The sequence below is a fragment of the Pan troglodytes genome, chromosome 18 (genome assembly GCF_028858775.2).
Source record: "Pan troglodytes isolate AG18354 chromosome 18, NHGRI_mPanTro3-v2.0_pri, whole genome shotgun sequence".
In the NCBI taxonomy this organism is placed as follows: Eukaryota; Metazoa; Chordata; class Mammalia; order Primates; family Hominidae; genus Pan; species Pan troglodytes.
The window spans coordinates 22,326,812-22,344,307 of record NC_072416.2 but is presented as its reverse complement, the minus strand read 5'-3'; the positions used below and the strand labels follow the sequence as shown (position 1 = coordinate 22,344,307).

Here is a 17,496-nt window from a genome sequence, read left to right as displayed (position 1 = left end):
CTTTGGGGTAGAGTGATTAGCTCCTTGGATCATAGCACCAAGAGGTAAGGACCTAGGGGTGAAAGTGACAAAGAGAACATCCAAAGTGAAAGGGATTTTTCTAGCACAATGTAAGGTTGGAGAAGGAATTTAAGTACTGGATGGGGTTGAAACAGACAGCTTTGGAGGGCATCTATCAACTGAGTCTACTATTCTCTTCCTTCTCTGTATTCTCCACTTCTTTCGAGTCATCACATATACTGGTACATTCATTCTTTTTTTCCATTCAATAATCATTTACTGACCTGCACTATCCAATACAGCAGCCACTATCCAAATGTGGCTATTTAAATTTATTAAAATTAAGTCTGGGCTGGGCCTGGTGGCTCAGGCCTGTAATTGTAGCACTTTGGGAGGCCGAGGCGGGTAGATCACCTGAGGTCAGGAGTTCAAGAGCAGCCTGGCCAAAATGGTGAAACCCCTTCTCTACAAAAATAAAAAAATTAGCCAGGAATGATGGCGGGTGCCTGTAATCCCAGCTACTCAGGAGATTGAGGTGTGAGAATGCTTGAACCCGGGAGGCGGAGGTTGCAGTGAGCCCAGCCAGTGCCACTACATTCCAGCCTGGGCGACAGAGCAACACTCCGTCTCAAACAAATAAACAAACAAACAAAAATTTGAGTCCAACAAGAAATTCAGTTCCTCAATTGCACTAATCACATTTCAAATGCTAAATAACCACACTTTTTTTTTTTTTTTTGGGATGGAGTCTCGCTCTGTCACCCAGGCTGGAGTGCAGTGGCGCAAACTCGGCTCACTGCCACCTCCACCTCCCTGGTTCAAGCAATTCCCTTTCCTCAGCCTCCCAAGTAGCTGAGATTACAGGCGCACACCACCACGCCCAGATAATTTTTTTTTTTGTATTTTCAGTAGAGACGGGGTTTCACCGCGCTGTTTCAGGCAGCTTAGGTAGTGATGGTGGCCACACGAATGAAAAATGTGAGTCATTGACCTTGAGGAGCTTATGGTCTAGTGGAGGAAAAAGAAAACATCCCACCCAACATTATTCATTAAGAACTAGCGCTTACGTAGCTCCTTCTGTAAATCCAGCAGTTTGTGTTTTTTTTTCCCCCAATAATCCTTTTGCCCTCCTAAAATCAGGCAGTTTGCTAAGCACTTTTTGTGACTATCTGGTTCCATCTTCTTCACACCATCGAAATAGGTGCCATTATTATGCCCACTTTGCAGACAGGGTCATAAGTTAAATAATTTGCCCAACCTAAGTAACAAATACTGAGTAGAGCCACAAAGGAAGATGTGCTCAACTCCGTCTGGGGAGGTTAAGGAAGGTTTGAAGCAAGAAGGGACTAAAACCCGTTTGTCCACACCATGGTTACTGAACGTGTGGGCCACCGACTACCTACGTTGGGATTACCTGGGGTGCTCTTTTAAAAAGTGCAGATTCCCTGCATCCCAATTTGAAGCTCTGTGGGCGGGGCCTGGGAACCTCCGTTTATAACAAGATCCCCACCCCCGCCCCCGCCCCAGCAATTCCTTTCGGTTCACTAACCAAGGTTTAAGAACCAATGGTCCACACCGCATGGTTCTCTTTATTCAGTTTTCCCTCGCCGTTCCCTTGCCTTTGACCTCACTACGGATCGCGATTGGAGTCCGCGCTGCGTAACCTCCGGCCAGCCTCTCCGAGCCTCAGTTTCCCCATGCGTAAAATGCGGAGCCCGGGCCCGCGGAGCCACTGCCCGGCGGCCCCGCCCGTCAGCCGACAGGCGCACAGTGGGCGCTCCCCAAACGCGGCCCCCGTCCGGCCGCCCGCGTCCCGCCCCTCTCGGCCAGCCCAGGTTGCCTACCCTTGCAGATCTGCTCCCACAGATTCTTGCTCGACGGCTCGGCGACCTGCCACGACGAGACAGGCAGCTCGCGGGACGCGAGAGACACGGTGGGCACCGGCGTCCGGGTGAACGACGAGTTTGTAGAGCAGCTGGGCTTGCGGCGCACTATGTGGCTGGGGATTTGCCGCGGTGCCGCCATGGCCGCGGTTTCCACGGTAACCGCGTTCGCCGGAAGGCCGCGACCCGGAAGAAGCCGGAACCCGAGAGGGTGGGCCGGCGACTCGAAGTGGACTTCCGGGTCACGGCGGAGCGGGCTCTCACGTGGAGGCGGGGAAATTTCGCCCACCGGTGAGTGCCAGGGCGCGTTGCAGGCGGGCCGGCGCGGGGTGTGGAGATTGCAGCAGAGGAAGTGCGCGGCGGGGAAGATGGGGAAATGCGGTCCACCCACATCCCTGAATCCGACCCCTCCAGTCGGTGTGCGCCCGCTCCGGCCTGAGGCCGCCGCCTCCAGAAAGTTTTCCCGCCTCAGAGCCGGCCCTGGGACCCCACGTAATCCCTCCCAGTCTGTTGATGCGGAGGCTTGGGCGCATGGGAGCCTTGGAGGTACGGATCTTACTTCCTGGCTCCCGCGCGTCCTGCTGGTGATCCTGCGGGGGGAGTGGGGTGTTGCTGCACAGGCTTTGGAGTCCTGTGGGCGGAATTCCAGTCTCCGTTTTCCACTTGCTGGCTTTGGAACCTAGGGCAAGTGAATTATTGTAGTCTCTGGAGCTTGCGAGGTCGGGTATTCACAAAGATCTTCACAAGGCTGTCCCTGGAATTTAAAAGCGGTTTTGGAGAAAGCGTTTGTGTTTGCAGGAGATGCACTGTAACGTTCTTTTCCTTTCTCCTTGAAAGAGTGAATGCATTTGGTCGCAGAGCTAAAGAGGAGGATGCTATACTTTTCTAAATGGCAAGGGATGGGGAGAGAAGGGGATTAAGAGTTGACGCGCAACCTCCCGGTGGATTCTTTGTTCTTACCAGATCTCTTGGCCACTCCCCTATTCTGAAGTCGTCTTGGCTCTCTTGACTGCTCCCCTATTCTGAAGTCATCTTGGCTCTCTTGACCACTCCCCTATTCTGAAGTCGTCTTGGCTCTCCTGACTACACTATTTCAAGGTTTGCACCTTCTTCTTTGCAAGCTCCTTTATCTCTGCCCACTTATTTAAATGCCAATACAATAGTCCCCCTCCCCCATTATCCGCGGGCAGTACGTTCCTAAACCCCCAGTGGATGCCTGAAACCACAGACAGTACCGAACCCTAAATATAACTGTTTTTTCTTGTGTATACTATCTATGAGAAAGTTTATAAATTAGGCACAGTAGGGCCGGGCGCGGTGGCTCATGCCTGTAATCCCAGCACTTTGGGAGGATGAGGCGGGCGGATCACCTGAGGCCAGGAGTTGGAGACCAGCCTGGCCAACATAGTAAAACCCCGTGCCTACTAAAAATACAAAAATTAGCCGGGCGTGGTGGTATGTGCCTGTAATCCCGGCTACTCGGGAGGCTGAGGCGTGAAAATTGCTTGAACCCGGGAGGTGGAGGTTGCAGTGAGCAGAGATGATGCCACTGCACTCCAGCCTGGGCAACAGAGCCAGACCTTGTCTCACAAAAAATTAGGTGCAGTAAAAGATTACCAACAATCTAGCTAGTAAGAAAATAGAACAGTTACAACAGTATACTGTAATAAAAGTTGCATGCATGTGGTCTCCCTCTCAAGATAACTTCCTGTACTGTGCTCACCTATTTTGGGACCAGGGTTGACCAGGGGTAACGGAAACCTGGGATTAGGCGGCGAGCTACTGTATTTCTTGAAGTCTTGTCTCAGGCTTGTTCTGTTCAAGGCTTATCACCACCCATACATTCCTAACTTTATGTCGCCCGTGTCAGCACGGCCACCCAAACTCCTCATCCATATATTCACCTGTCCAGTGAACATCTCCAAGTCATCTGTCCAATCAAGCCTGTTCTTCAGCCACTTGCCTTCAGTACCTTTGTCTCAGGGATTAATACCACCATCCTGCAGTTGTTCTTCAGAAATTTTCCTGACAACTGGTAGGACAGGTTCCACAACCTCCACCACCCTGACCTTAGCACTGTCCTTGCTTTTATCACCTGTATCATTGTATTACACCTTATTCCCTCCCACACCTACTTGCTTCTTGATGGGTGGTGTTTTATCTTGTTCATCTCTGTATCCCTAGCATGTGTGCATTCATTCAGTGAGTATGTATTGAGCACCTGCTATGTGCCAGGCACTGAGCAGGACACTGGAAATAAACCAGGAAACAGGGCAGACAGCAATGAATGAGTATAGTTATTCCCTTGACTCTCCAGGTGCTCCTGGAGTGGGTTATGAATGAACTTGACCGGTAGCTCAGGCCTGGCTCTTCGAAGCTGCTAAGAGAGAGCCAGCTCCAGTGTGGACCCTCTAAGTTCCGAAGCTGAGGAGGGCTGCAGGATGGAGAAGTTTTTCCTTTCCCTCCCATGATCCTAACTTGCTGTGAAATATTTTGGGATATTTTGCTTCTAGATTCTGGGAATGTCTAGTGCAGGAACTTGGCTGGGGACTGGAGTGAGAGCAGTGGTCCAGCTGGACACTGATGGGTATTGAGGACCCCAGCCCATTCTCACAGGTGCTTCCATGATATCTGTCCAAGACAAGCTGGGTGCCCTCAGTACTGTGCATCATTGTGACTCATTCAGTGTTGGCATTCAACTTCAAATTTTAAAAACAGTGAAACTAGGCCAGGCAAGGTGGCTCATGCCTGTAATCCCAGCACTTTGGGAGGCTGAGGCAGGCGGATCACTTGAGGTCAGGAGTTTGAGACCAGCCTGGCCAACATGGTGAAACCCCGTCCCTCCTAAAAAAGAAAAAAAAAATTAGCTGCGCATGATCACGGGTGCCTGTTATCCCAGCTACTCAGGGGAGGCTGAGGCAGGAGAATCACTTGAACCCAGGAGATGGAGGTTGCAGTGAGCCGAGATCACGCCACTGCACTCCAGCCTGGGTGACAGAGCAAGACTCTGTCTCAAAAAAAAAAAAAAAAGAGAAAAAGAAAAAGGGAATTAACAGTGTACCAAGCCCTTTCCACGGGTTATCTCATTTACTCCCTCCAACACCCTTTTGAGGAGGGAGGTGTTATATTCCCCCATTTTCCAGATGGAGAAATTGAGGCTCAGGGAGGTTAGCTGATTTACTTAAGGTGAGAGAGGCATTTAGGTTTGAACCTAGGGCTGTGTGGATTTAAAATTTACGCTGTTTCTGTAGTATTTATTTTTTTGCTTTAAAGGAATCATGTCCATTTTCCCTGCCCCGCAACGCTTTGACCACCCACTCAAAGAAACATGGCTCTTGGCAATGCTTAGTAGAATTGAACACAGGATGGCTTGGTATGGGACAACTTGTACCATTTGTTTTTTCAGGAATGATCACCAAGACACACAAAGTAGACCCTGGGCTCCCAGAGAAGAAAAAGAAGAAGAAAGTGGTCAAAGAACCAGAGACTCGATACTCAGTTTTAAACAATGATGATTACTTCGCTGATGTTTCTCCTTTAAGAGCCACATCCCCCTCTAAGAGTGTGGCCCATGGGCAGGCACCTGAGATGCCTCTAGTGAAGAAAAAGAAGAAGAAAAAGAAGGGTGTCAGCACCCTTTGCGAGGAGCATGTAGAACCTGAGACCACGCTGCCTGCCAGACGGACAGAGAAGTCACCCAGCCTCAGGAAGCAGGTGCTTGGCCACTTGGAGTTCCTCAGTGGGGAAAAGAAAAATAAGAAGTCACCTCTAGCCATGTCCCATGCCTCTGGGGTGAAAACCTCCCCAGACCCTAGACAGGGTGAGGAGGAAACCAGAGTTGGCAAGAAGCTCAAAAAACACAAGAAGGAAAAAAAGGGGGCCCAGGACCCCACAGCCTTCTCAGTCCAGGACCCTTGGTTCTGTGAGACCAGGGAGGCCAGGGATGTTGGGGACACTTGCTCAGTGGGGAAGAAGGATGAGGAACAGGCAGCCTTGGGGCAGAAACGGAAGCGGAAGAGCCCCAGAGAACACAATGGGAAGATGAAGAAGAAAAAAAAAATCCACCAGGAGGGAGACGCCCTCCCAGGCCACTCCAAGCCCTCCAGGTCCATGGAGAGCAGCCCTAGGAAAGGAAGTAAAAAGAAGCCAGTCAAAGTTGAGGCTCCGGAATACATCCCTATAAGTGATGACCCTAAGGCCTCCGCAAAGAAAAAGATGAAGTCCAAAAAGAAGGTAGAGCAGCCAGTCATCGAGGAGCCAGCTCTGAAAAGGAAGAAAAAGAAGAAGAGGAAAGAGAGTGGGGTAGCAGGAGACCCTTGGAAGGAGGTAGTTTTTCCTTCAGAAATGGACTTTGCCGTGGGAGAATTAAGGGTGGGGTTTGGGAGGGGTGTGTAGGCGTGTGTGCATGTTTGCACATGCACGAGTACTCATGCTTTTAGCTAAAACCCTGGTTAAATTAATTTCAGCCAGAATAGGGAGTTTATTGATATATGCAATTGGAAAGGTTATGGTTAACTAGCTTCAGGTATGGCTGGATCTAGGGGCTCATGCAGTATCATCGATAATTGCAGGTATCCTTTGCTACTGAAACCACCCAAGTTTTCCCTGTCTGCCCTTGGGGTCTGAATTAACTGGGATCAATTTTTCAGATGAATCCCTTGCTTTCTGAACTCTTGCCACTTGCTATCCAAAACTCAGGAACCAAGTAACATGAGATAACGTAGTGCCTGTAGCTATCTGAGTATCATCAGAGCTCAGTATACACAATTTATACATCAAATAGATTTGGGTAGCAGGAGATGCCTGTATGAGATTTCCTCAGCTCTGGGCTTTGTATTTTTCTATCTCGGTTTATGGCCCATCCTCCTCCTCCACCTCCATCACGTTGTGGCTTGATGGTCCCGGCAGCTCCAGGCTTTCATCCCAGCAGTTCAGCCACCCCCAAAGGAAGAAGGGTGGCCCCTGTAAAACTATGACAGAAGTCTCAGGGCCACTATCGCAGGCCTCAGTTGGGTCAATCTATCCAGAAGCTCTAATCTAAAACCAAAGGTGGCCGGGTGCGGTGGCTCATGCTTTGTAATCCCAGCACTTTGGGAGACCAAGGCAGGCAGATCACTTGAGGCCAGGAGTTCGAGACCAGTCTGGCCAACATGGTGAAACCCCGTCTCTACTAAAAATACAGAAACTAGCTGGGCATGATGGCAGGCGCCTGTATTCCCAGCTACTCATGAGGCTGAGGCACGAGAATTGCTTGAACCTGGGAGGTGGAGGTTGCAGTGGGCCGACATCATGCCACTGCACTCCAGCCTGGGTGACAGAGCGGGACTGTCTCAAAAAAAAAAAAAAAAAAAAAAAAAAACTTGAGGTGAAGGACAGGGCGGGTATCAGTCCTAACTAAACCACACCGTCTGAGATGCGGGGAGGCAGTTTCTGAGAGGAAAACTGGAGTTCTGTTACCAGGAGGGAAGGAGCGGATGATGGCTTGGTGAAAACCACAGAGACCTGCTGTCTTCAGCCTGCCAGGCTGCCTGGAGTGGGAGAGGGAGGCCTGAGGTGAGCCGGAGGGCTGGTGGCTCCCCAGACCCACAGCCTTTCCCAGCTGAGCCCCTTGCAGGGCCAGGCCCCCATTCCTGTCCTCAGGTGTATGCACGGACGTGTGGGCCGAAACGATGGTGTGTGTCTTGTTTCAGGGTGTGTGTCCTGCTCCAGACAGTGTCTGGCCCTTCTGTGTGGCCGGTGGCTGACATTTCTTGAATGCTTACTGTATGCCCAGACTGCCGTGTATCAACCCATTTCATCCTCCTACCTGTCTGGTGAGGTAGCTGCTGTGGGCACCCCCATTTAACAGATCAGGAAACTGAGGCTCCAGAGACTTAATACCTTGTCTAAGGTCACACAGCTGGCAAGAGGTGGAGCTGGGATTCAAACTCAGCTAGTCTGGCTTCTAAAGTTGGCATTTATCCCTTCTCAGAAACCATCCATGTAACCTCTTGTAGAAGCTGGTATTAGTAGAGCCCCAGAAATGACCATCTTTCCATTAGCATAAACCCCAGATTCTCTTCCGAGCTCTGCACCAATCTGCTGGGTGACCTTGGACCACCCATTGCTCGGTTAGAGGGGGAGGGGAGGGGAGGGGTGGCCTCCATATCAAAGGCCTCCAGGTGTTAGCTTTGGTTGCTAGGATTTTCCCAGCTTTGCCCTAGTCCATTAGCCTTGGTTTTACCAGCATCTTCCTTTATTCAGAAACTTGGAGTTGGGAGGAACCCTAGAGGCTTGGGCCCAGCCGCCATCAGACTCTAGAATCCCTTCTCCCAGGAGTTCAGTGAAAGGGAGTTCCCTCTGCTTAACATCTGTGGGGGGACTCTACCTCCCACAGCAGCCCACCCAGTCCAGCAAATGCACATGTGTTGCAGGCCTGGATGAGTGATGGGAATGGAGAGGGCTTCCAGGGTCATCACACACATGACGCTAGGTGCCAGGCACAGCACACTTCTCAAGTGAGGACGCATGAAATGTCAGCATTTGTCATTACTGAAGAACCCCAAGAAAGTGGCCGGCCTGAGGTCTCGCTGTTGGAGGGTATCTTCAGGGCCAAGGCGGGTGGGAGAGCGTGGTGCATGTTAGTGTGGTCCTTGGCCTCTGTCCTCTAGTTTGGTGTCACCGTAGAAGGTAAGTGACGTGTGTAGTGGGAAAGGTCGGACACCAAGCCCTGGGTCAGGAGATGTGGGTTAGAATCACCAGTCCCTGAGCCATGGGGTAACCTTGTAGTCACTTTACCTGTCTGAGTCAGTTTCTTCATCCGTCAGATAGTTTAATACTACCGTTTTGCGGGAGAATTGTGGAAGAGAAGGGATGGGAAGGGCTTTGCTGACTGAGATGTTTCTAGGTGGCAGGGCCGGGGGTGATGCCGTGGTCTGAGGTCTTTTCTGGACTTTGTCATGGTCTCACCCTGGCTGGGTGCAGGAGCAGAGGCCATTCATTGTAAACTTGAACCTTACCCAGCTCTGCCCTCTCCTGCAGGAAACAGACACAGACTTAGAGGTGGTGTTGGAAAAAAAAGGCAACATGGATGAGGCGCACATAGACCAGGTACAGCCCAGACCCTCCTCAGGCCCCTCCCGCTGCCTCCTGCCACCCCTGGAGTCTCACTTGCTGCCTGCCAGGCTGGCTAGGTGATCCTGGTCTCAGGGGCACCAGGGACTCCAGAGGCCACTGGGCCAGCTGCCAACGCACACCTCCCGGGCAGGGAATGTGTGCTTTCCCCATCCTCATGCTGGGGGCCCTTCCGGCTGCCGTGGCCATGGCGGAGAGGCCCGACTGGCCATTCCCTGTTACTTGCTGCAGGATGTGGGGGACATGTCCCTAAGACCCTGCAGCTGGGCAGGTGACACATGCTGCCACCCCCTGGGCTAATTCAGGAGGAGCATTTAGAGGAGAAGTTTTGTTGTGAATCAGCTTCTGCTGCTTTCGTTCCCAGATCCCGTGGCAAATGCGTCCCTGTGGGAACTGGACTTTCTGGCCTTGGGGATTTTTTTTTTTTTTTGAGACGGAGTCTCGCTCTGTCCCCCAGGCTGGAGTGCAGTGGCATGATCTTGGCTCACTGCAAGCTCTTAAGCCTCAGTTTCTAGGAAAATTCATTCTTAAGAGGCTAAAGAGGATAAATGAGCCTGCCCAGTGTAGGCCAAGGGGCTGCAGCCCTTGAGATGCTAAGAGAATACTTATGATAGCAGCTTCCCATTGTTTGTAGCAGAGTCAAGCTGCGTTAGTTCCTCCCATGCTCCGTTTCCCCAGTCCTGTCTCTGTCCTGGGTTTTAAGCTTGAAAGAAGATCTCTATGTCTGACGGCCCTCTTCTGTCATCCTTCTTGCTCAGGTGAGGCGAAAGGCCTTGCAAGAAGAGATCGATCGCGAATCAGGCAAAACGGAAGCTTCTGAAACCAGGAAGTGGACGGTAAGTTTGGGGCTAGGGCTCTGCAAGGAGGTGGCACGCTCGGCCTCCCAACGCTTCCCCTCGCCTCCAGCATGAGGAGTGGAGGAGGAGAACCAAGTATGTCCAGGCCCCAGAGGCAGCCCTAGCCTGCAGCTGGCTCCCTCCACAGCAGAATTTGTCCTGAGCTAATTTCCTTCCTTCTGAAAAGGGCGCTTGCCTCCCTCCTAGAGAGCTGGCCCGGTGAGATAAGCTGCCTGAACCTTTGTCTCAGCCCTGGACTGGTGGGGTGTCCTAAGGATTAATCACTGAGGACACATTCCAGCGAGCTCTTGCCAGCGGTGGACAATGCCCTTGGAGGGCTGCTAGGAACAGGGGCAAGAGGCAGAGGGGAGGGAGTGGTCGCGGCCCCTCTCAGGCCTGGTTTTCAGATCCAGTCTGACTGGGAATGTCCAAGCTGGGCCTGAGAAGATCTCTCAGGAGGGAGGAGGGTGCGAGGATCATGAGGCTGGAGAGAGTGAGGTTGTCAGGCTGGGGCCCTGGCGGGGTTCAGTGGGGGCTCTGTGCTGGGTGCTGGACATGGAGCAGATGAAGCCCATGTGATCCCCATCATCGCGCTAACGGTCTAGAGGCCAGAGCGGGGTGAGGATGGCAGGGAAATGGTTAGCAAACAAGGAAAGGAAGATCAGTTGAGGTGGCAGTAGCGGTCAGGAGAAAGAAACAGAACAGTGAGCTGGAGAGGGGCTGCAGGCGGGGGCTGCAGCAGATGGGCGAGGGCTGGGAGGTGGCAGCACTTGTCCAGAGATGTTCAGGGTGCAGAGGCCCCAGCCCTCAGGAGACGGGGAAGAGCGTTTCAGTGAGGCCAGTGGCCGGTGCAGACCCCTAAGGTAGGAAAGGGCATGGAGTGATCTGTAGGGAAGGCCAGTGAGGCGGCACTGTGGCTGGAATGAGGGACGAGAGGGCTACAGGCCACAGGCCTCGGCCTCAGCGGCCATGGTAGAGAGCTGGCCTGGGATCTGGCTAAGTGGGATTGGCTGGAGGGCATTGACTTGGCAAGCGGGAAGACCTGGTAGAAGGCTCAGCCTGCAGGCCGCAGCCTGAGGATGGTGGCAGAGGATAGAGAGAGAAAACAGCTTTGTGATTTACTTTGGAGGCACAGCTGGCGGGACTTGTTCATAGATTGGATTTTGGGGAGAGGAGAAGAAGGGTCTGGGTGACCAGCGATGCTGGCCTTCAGGCTCCGTCAGAGCATTCAGAAAAGAACAGTTGATTCGGATCAAAAGATCTGATTTCACTACTGGCTCTGCCACTGTCTAGTGGTGGGACTCTGGCCAACTACCTTCCCCTGAGCCTGTAAAATGGGACTCGTACCCTGGCCTGGTGGGGTATGTAGTGGGGCTTTGTTATGGGTCCTGCCTTGGGGTGCCCTTTCTCTCCATGCCACCCTGCTGTGCTGAGCTGAGCTGATGGGACATCCAGCTTGAATAGGGAGGGCAAGAAAAAAGGCAGTGTGATTCGGAGCCGATGTCCCGGGGGGCTGTCCCTGGAAGGACCTGACGGCAGGAGAGTGATCCTGGGGCACAGGGGCTGGGACATGCCATGCCACTGAGACGTGTGGTGAAGTGGTCCTCTGGGTGGGCAGCAGCCGTTGGAAGTGCCAGTTCACGCAGGACCAGCTAGCAGTCTCCTGCTCTCCCCAAAACCCATGTGGGGTGGTCATAGATGGCCTCTCACTCTAGAAACTGCAGGGCAGGGGAGCTGTCATTATTCCTGCATCTGGGCCACCATGAAGCTGGGAGAATGTGTCACCGGTTCACTCAGGGCAGCTGTAGTGACAACTGGTTCTTATTTTCCCAAAGCCAACCCAGAAATAAGTGCTGGGCTGGCCTCTGGCTTGTGGGCGGGAAGTTCCCAGGCAGCGTGGATGTCAGCAGTCTGGTTGGGGTAGGGGGAGAGGAGTGGCCAGTCACTGAGGGCTTGAGGTGTGCCATGCATCGTGCACTGGGCTTTTGGTGTCAAATCTGACATACGTCTCACTGAAGCCCTGTGAGGGGGATGTTATCACCCCACCTTAGAGATGAGGACACCGAGGCTTAGAGAGGTTAGGGGACTTGAGCAGGGTCACCCAGGGGAGGCTTCCTCCCGGGGCTGCCTGACTTCAGAGTCACAGTCTTCTTGGGAGGTGAGTTTCTTTCCTCTCCCACCGACCTGGGAGAAGGGGGTCTGGAGGGCTCTCCTGCATTTTCCTGGCACATGGGTGGTAGCGCACTCTGGCTGGAATGGGGACCCCCGAGTTCTTGGGCTTGGCTCAGTCTGACTTGGCTGTGTGACCTTTTACCCCTGTGGGCCTGCACCCGTTCCCGCCATAAAACAGTGCTTCTGAGAAGCACACTTCAGATTCCCACTCGCCCTCTCCCACCCTCCAATTCACCCAAACGTTAGGCTGCTGGGTGAGTGCGCCCGGCTGCTGGGCTGTGGGGTGCCCTGTGTTGCAGGGCAGGTGCGCCCTGTGGGGAGGTGGGGGAGGTGTGCTGTCTTGTGAGATGCATGGTGGGGTGAGGTGCGCTGTGTAGGGAGGTGGGGGTAGGTGCGCTGTAAGGGGAGGTGGTGGCAGGTGCGCTGTGAGGTGGTGGGGGGAGTTGCGCTGTGAGGGAAGGTGGGGGGAGGTGCGCTGTGAGGGAAGGTGGGGGGAGGTGTGCTGTGGGGTGGTGGGAGGTGCGCGGTGAGGGGAGGTGGGGGGAAGTGCGCTGTGTGGGGTGGTGGGAGGTGCGCTGTGTGGGGTGGTGGGGGGAGGTGCGCTGTGTGGGGTGGTGGGGGGAGGTGCGCTGTGTGGGGAGGTGCGCTGTGGGGAGGTGGGGAGAAGTGCGCTGTGAGGGGAGGTGGGGGGAAGTGCGCTGTGAGGGGAGGTGGGGGGAGGTGCGCTGTGGGGTGGTGGGGAGAGGAGCTGTGAGGGGAGGTGGGGGGAGTTGTGCTGTGTGGGGTGGTGGGGGGAGGTGTGCTGTGTGGGGTGGTGGGGGGAGTTGTGCTGTGTGGGGAGGTGGGGGGAGGTGCGCTGTGTGGGGAGGTGGGGGGAGCGCGCTGTGTAGCTTGGTGGGGGGAGGTGTGCTGTGTAGGGAGGTGGGGGGAGGTGCGCTGTATAGGGAGTGGGGGAAGTACGCTATGTAGGGAGGTGGGGGAGTGTGCTGTGTAGGGAGGTGGGGGGAGTGCGATGTGTAGGGTGGTGGGGGGAGTGCGCTGTGTAGCGTGGTTAGGGGAGGTGCGCTTTGTAGGGTGGTAGGGGGAGAGTGTGCTGTGTAGCATGGTGGGAGGAGGTGCGCCGTGTAGGGAGGTGGGAGGAGTGCTCTGTGTAGGGTCGTGGGGGGAGTGTGCTGTGTAGAGTGGTGGGGGGAGTGTGCTGTGTAGGGAGGTGGGGGGAGGGGAGGTGCACTGCGTAGGGAGGTGGGGAGAAATGCTTAGTGTAGGGTGGTGGGGGGAGTGCGCTGTGTAGGGTGGTGGGAGTGCCCTGTGTAGGGCGGTGGGGGGAGTGCGCTGTTGTGAAGTGAGGCACACTGTGCCGTGTGCCATGAGTTAGGAAAGGAGGAGGAAGGCAGAAAGGCAGCTCTGTGTGCAGCGGTGGGCAGTGGTGTTGGCTGGACCTGGGCTGGAATTCTGGGGGTCACTAGTTAGGTTTCTGTCTCCAGCTAAGCTGCAGACCTCTATTTTCTCCTCTGTGCAATGGGAATAACAACAGTGTTTCTCATAGGGCGTCGTTAGGATTAACGGAATAATCCATTGTTGAGCTCATTAGCACTGTGCCTGGTACACAGCAGCCATCTAATCTGCTGGGCCCTCCCTGATGAGGGTGGGGTCAAGGGAAGGAAAGGGCTTGGAACTCAAGGAAAATAGCCACCTTTTTCCTCTCCTCACAGGGAACCCAGTTTGGCCAGTGGGATACTGCTGGTTTTGAGAACGAGGACCAGAAACTGAAATTTCTCAGACTTATGGGTGGCTTCAAAAACCTGTCCCCTTCGTTCAGCCGCCCCGCCAGCACGATTGCAAGGCCCAACATGGCCCTCAGCAAGAGGGCGGCTGACAGCCTGCAGCAGAATCTGCAGCGGGACTACGACCGGGCCATGAGATGGAAGTACAGCCGGGGAGCTGGCCTCGGCTTCTCCACCGCCCCCAACAAGATCTTTTACATTGACAGGAACGCTTCCAAGTCAGTCAAGCTGGAAGATTAAACTCTAGAGTTTTGTCCCCCCAAAACTGCCACAATTGCTTTGATTATTCCATCTATGCTGGAGATTACAAATTTTTTTTGTGAAAAAATCAGATCTTGGTGATGACCTCGAGCAGTAAGATATAAATAACTCCCATAAGCTTAGCGTTCCAGTAATGGAACACTAGGCATAAATGGTTTATTCAGTTGTGCAAATGAAAGCCATCTGACAGTTGGCTCACATTGAACACCTGTGGAAATTAAGGACGAGGACAACTATATTGATGGGCTTGGATGAACTGGGGCGGGGCAGCTCATGTTTCGGGAGCCAGGAGAACGAGTGAGTGCTAAAACCTCCTGTTTTCTGTGTTAAACATTCCGTCCCTGTTTGAGACATCAGTATGTACAGTTAACCTTTGTTGAGTGTTTAGCAGGTGCTAGGGACATACTAGTGTTTTCCTTAATGTATTTAATCTTCATAATTATGAAATGGGTGCTATTATTAGCCCCATCTTATAGATGAGGCAACTGAGGTTCAGGGATAAAGTAATAAAATTGCCTGGGGTCACCCAGCCACTAAGTGCAGGGTGTTGTACTTTTGTACCCGAAGCCCTAAGTTCACTATTCGCCACTCTGAATGTCCCCTTTAGGGAATTTCCACCAGAATCCTCGTTGGGGATTGAAATGTCTTTAGATGGAGGAAAAAGTTTTATGACAAGTCTGCATCTCTGATAAAAAGTGGAGTGAATGAGGAACGGAGAATCACAAGCTCCTTTTCCTTCCTTTTCCTTTCCCCTGTCATAGAGCAGCTGTAGGCAGAGAGGTGTCTGAGTTGTTACCAAACACATGTGACTGAGCTGCTGCTGCTGGGAAATGTGCCTCTAAACCAGTCCTGCCTTTTCCACTGGTGTCCCTTCGGCCCTAAGTGCTGAGGTAGGATTTTTGTGCTTTGACTGGATTCTGAACAAGGCATTTTAGGAAGAGTGGTTAGTCCCGCAAATGAACCAATGGCAGATCCCAGGGACGTATGTGTGTGTTTTGAGATAGGGTCTCACTCTGTCACCCAGGCTGGAGTGTAGTGGCATATCACGGCTTATTGCAACCACTACCTATCCAGCTTAAGTGATCCTCCCACCTCAGCCTCCCAAGTAGCTGGGACTGTGGGTGTGCACCACAACAACCAGCTAGTGTTTAAAATTTTTTGTAGAGACGGGGTCTCACTATATTGTCCAGGCTAGTCCCAAACTCCTGGACTCAACTCATGCTCCTGCCTCAGCCCCCCAGAGCTGGGATCACAGGTGTGAGCCACTGTGCCCAGCCCCAGGGATGTGTCTGATGAGATTCTTTTTTATCACAAGGAAGAGAATCCCAGGTGACTTCTGTAGGTGGATATTGAATGCCAGGAGGAGATGAACGTGTGGAGATGACACGGGAAGTTGCCTCATCGGCTGTGGGGACAGCGTTTCCAAGCCTGGACTCTACAGCAAGCCTCAAAGAGCTCCAGGTCCAGTGGCCCAAGTCTCATGTGACCATCTGTGACCACCTTCTTTCCACTCACCTAGCTTTTTGCATCCCAAAATACAGGTTCTGACTGGGACATTTTCACGATTATTTGGCCTGAACATGCCTCCTACAGACATCCCAGCCCAGGCAGGCCTTGATGGCCAGAAAGTTCAGTCTCACGTGGCAGGAAGGCCTGATTAGGGCCTGGTTCAACAGCTCACCAAGGAAGCATTCTCTCCATCATCCCCAGTGTTGGCTTCATCAAGGCTAGTACAAAGATGGCAGTAACAGTTCCAGGCAGCATATCAAGACCCTAGAACATTCCAGAGGAAGAAAAGCCTTTTTGTGTCTCAAGGAAACTTCCAGAAGCCTCCATTGCTGGGCAATGAATCATCTGCCCATAGCTGCACCCGCCCCTGTCATGGGAAGGCTGGTGATTCCCTTCAGTCAAGAAGAGTGGATGCTGGTGAAGTGGCCATGGTGTCCACAGCTGCCCATTGGGCAGAGGTGAGGCAGGCACTTTAGGTGGTTTCCCTGGCTCTGAACCCTGATCCGCAAGCATTGGCCAGGTCAATAGTTGGACAAGTATGTGCTACAAGGACTTACTTGGGCCACTTCCCTCAGGACGTGAACTTGGCCTGCCTTTCTTTCCTGGATTCAACCTTGAGATACATAATGGGAGAGGCCGTGGAAAGCCCAAGAGGCAGTGTTCTGGATTTGAGTGAGTGCCTTCTGGGCACCTCCTCCTTTGATGGAGAAACAAATCCCTCCTGACCTTGAGCAACACTACAGGAATGTGCCTGGTGTAAACAGGAACCAGCCGTTTCTTTTTTTTTTTGAGATGGAGTCTCACGGTCGCCCAGGCTGGAGTGTGGTGGCGTGATCTCGGCTCATTGTAACCTCTGCTTCCTGGGTTCAAGTGATTCTTGTGCCTCAGTCTCCTGAGTAGCTGGAATCAGCCGTTTACTACTCATAGTTTTTATCTTGCCAAGAGGTCACCCTGACGTTGGCCTGCTTTGCTCTGCTAAAAAGGTTGTGCTCTGCCAGGTGCGGTGGCTCACACCTGTAATCCCAGCACTTTGGGAGGCCAAGGTGGGCGGATCACGAGGTCAAGAGTTCGAGACCAGCCTGACCAACATGGTGAAACCCTGTCTCTACTAAAAATACAAAAATTAGCTGGGTGGGTGTGGTGTCACGGGCTTGTAATCCCGGCTACTCAGGAGGCTGAGGCAGGAGAATCGCTTGAACCCAGGAGGTGGAGGTTGTAGTGAGCTGGGATGGCGCCACTGCACACTCTAGCCCCGGGCAACAGAATGAGACTCCGTCTCAAAAACAAAAAACTGTCTTTGGGTGATTGTGGAGAGGTGATCATATGTCCGCTGTGTTGCTCCCATCCAAGCCCTGGTGACTGGTAGCTCTCATGAGGGTGTGATGGTCAGGCCTTGCCCCTGGTGTAAATTCTGTCTGTAATAGGGTGTGACTTTCTAACTCAACATCACCACTGGCTTAGGAGTTCCATTTGCACAGGGGGAGCTTTATTGCTTTTCTATACACATAAGAACTTCACGTCTCACCAGTGGAGGTTGGGCAGCCAAGACACCACAATGCTGGGTGTCTTCAGAATGGACTTAATCTTGTCCTTTTGCTTTCTGCCAGTGCAGATCGCCATCTCTCAGATGAGCAGGACCCCACCCTCTGGCAGTCTTGTCTTGGGAGAATCACTCTGAGCTCCCATCCTTTGTAAATTAACATTGGTTTGAGCACCACCCTCCATCACGGCTGCAGTGAGCCATGATTGCACCACTGTGTTCCAGCCTGGGTGACAGAGCAAGACCCCATCTCAAAAAAAAAAAAATAAGAGTATTTGCCAAATAGACACAGTCCTCACAAAAGAAGTTGGCAGAATAACACCCCTTCCTACCACATCTCCTCAGAACCTGTGTATTTGTTAGGTTACGAAACAAAAGGGAATTAAGTTTGCTAATCA

The 17,496-nt window shown here is 52.8% G+C and overlaps 3 protein-coding genes across 19 annotated transcripts in view; 1 reads left to right on the top strand and 2 right to left on the bottom strand.

Moving 5' to 3' along the window:
• IQCK (IQ motif containing K) overlaps window positions 1–2,047 on the bottom strand; it is a 139,914-nt gene extending 137,867 nt beyond the window's left edge. For 4 of the 6 annotated variants that reach the window (XR_010152154.1, XM_016928455.3, XM_009430388.5 and 1 more), the window contains exon 1: window positions 1,845–2,025. Coding sequence is in view for 4 of the 6 variants with exons in the window: in XM_016928455.3 (XP_016783944.1) it covers window positions 1,845–2,025 (181 nt within the window). In the remaining 2 variants the exon portion in view is untranslated. 6 annotated transcript variants of the gene reach the window in all.
• Window positions 1,994–17,367, top strand: KNOP1 (lysine rich nucleolar protein 1). Of its 9 annotated transcripts, none has more exons than XM_063797712.1 (6): window positions 2,105–2,174; window positions 2,847–2,981; window positions 5,290–6,209; window positions 8,904–8,972; window positions 9,755–9,832; window positions 13,717–17,367. In XM_063797712.1, the coding sequence occupies exons 3-6, from the start codon at window positions 5,292–5,294 to the stop codon at window positions 14,026–14,028; spliced, it is 1,377 nt and encodes a 458-aa protein (XP_063653782.1). In that variant the 5' UTR covers window positions 2,105–2,174; window positions 2,847–2,981; window positions 5,290–5,291; the 3' UTR covers window positions 14,029–17,367. The 9 variants fall into 9 exon arrangements, with proteins under 9 accessions (XP_016785075.1, XP_016785076.2, XP_024205559.1 ...); XM_063797713.1 differs by having other exon boundaries at window positions 2,721–2,981; XM_016929586.3 differs by lacking the exon at window positions 2,847–2,981 and having other exon boundaries at window positions 1,994–2,174.
• VPS35L (VPS35 endosomal protein sorting factor like) overlaps window positions 14,180–17,496 on the bottom strand; it is a 150,176-nt gene continuing 146,859 nt past the window's right edge. The window contains exon 33 of one of the 4 annotated variants that reach the window (XR_010152569.1): window positions 14,180–15,822. The gene's annotated coding sequence lies outside the window, so the exon portion shown is untranslated. The remainder of the gene's footprint in view (window positions 15,823–17,496) is intronic. The other 3 variants (XR_008539754.1, XR_008539756.1, XR_010152568.1) reach the window with 3 other exon arrangements.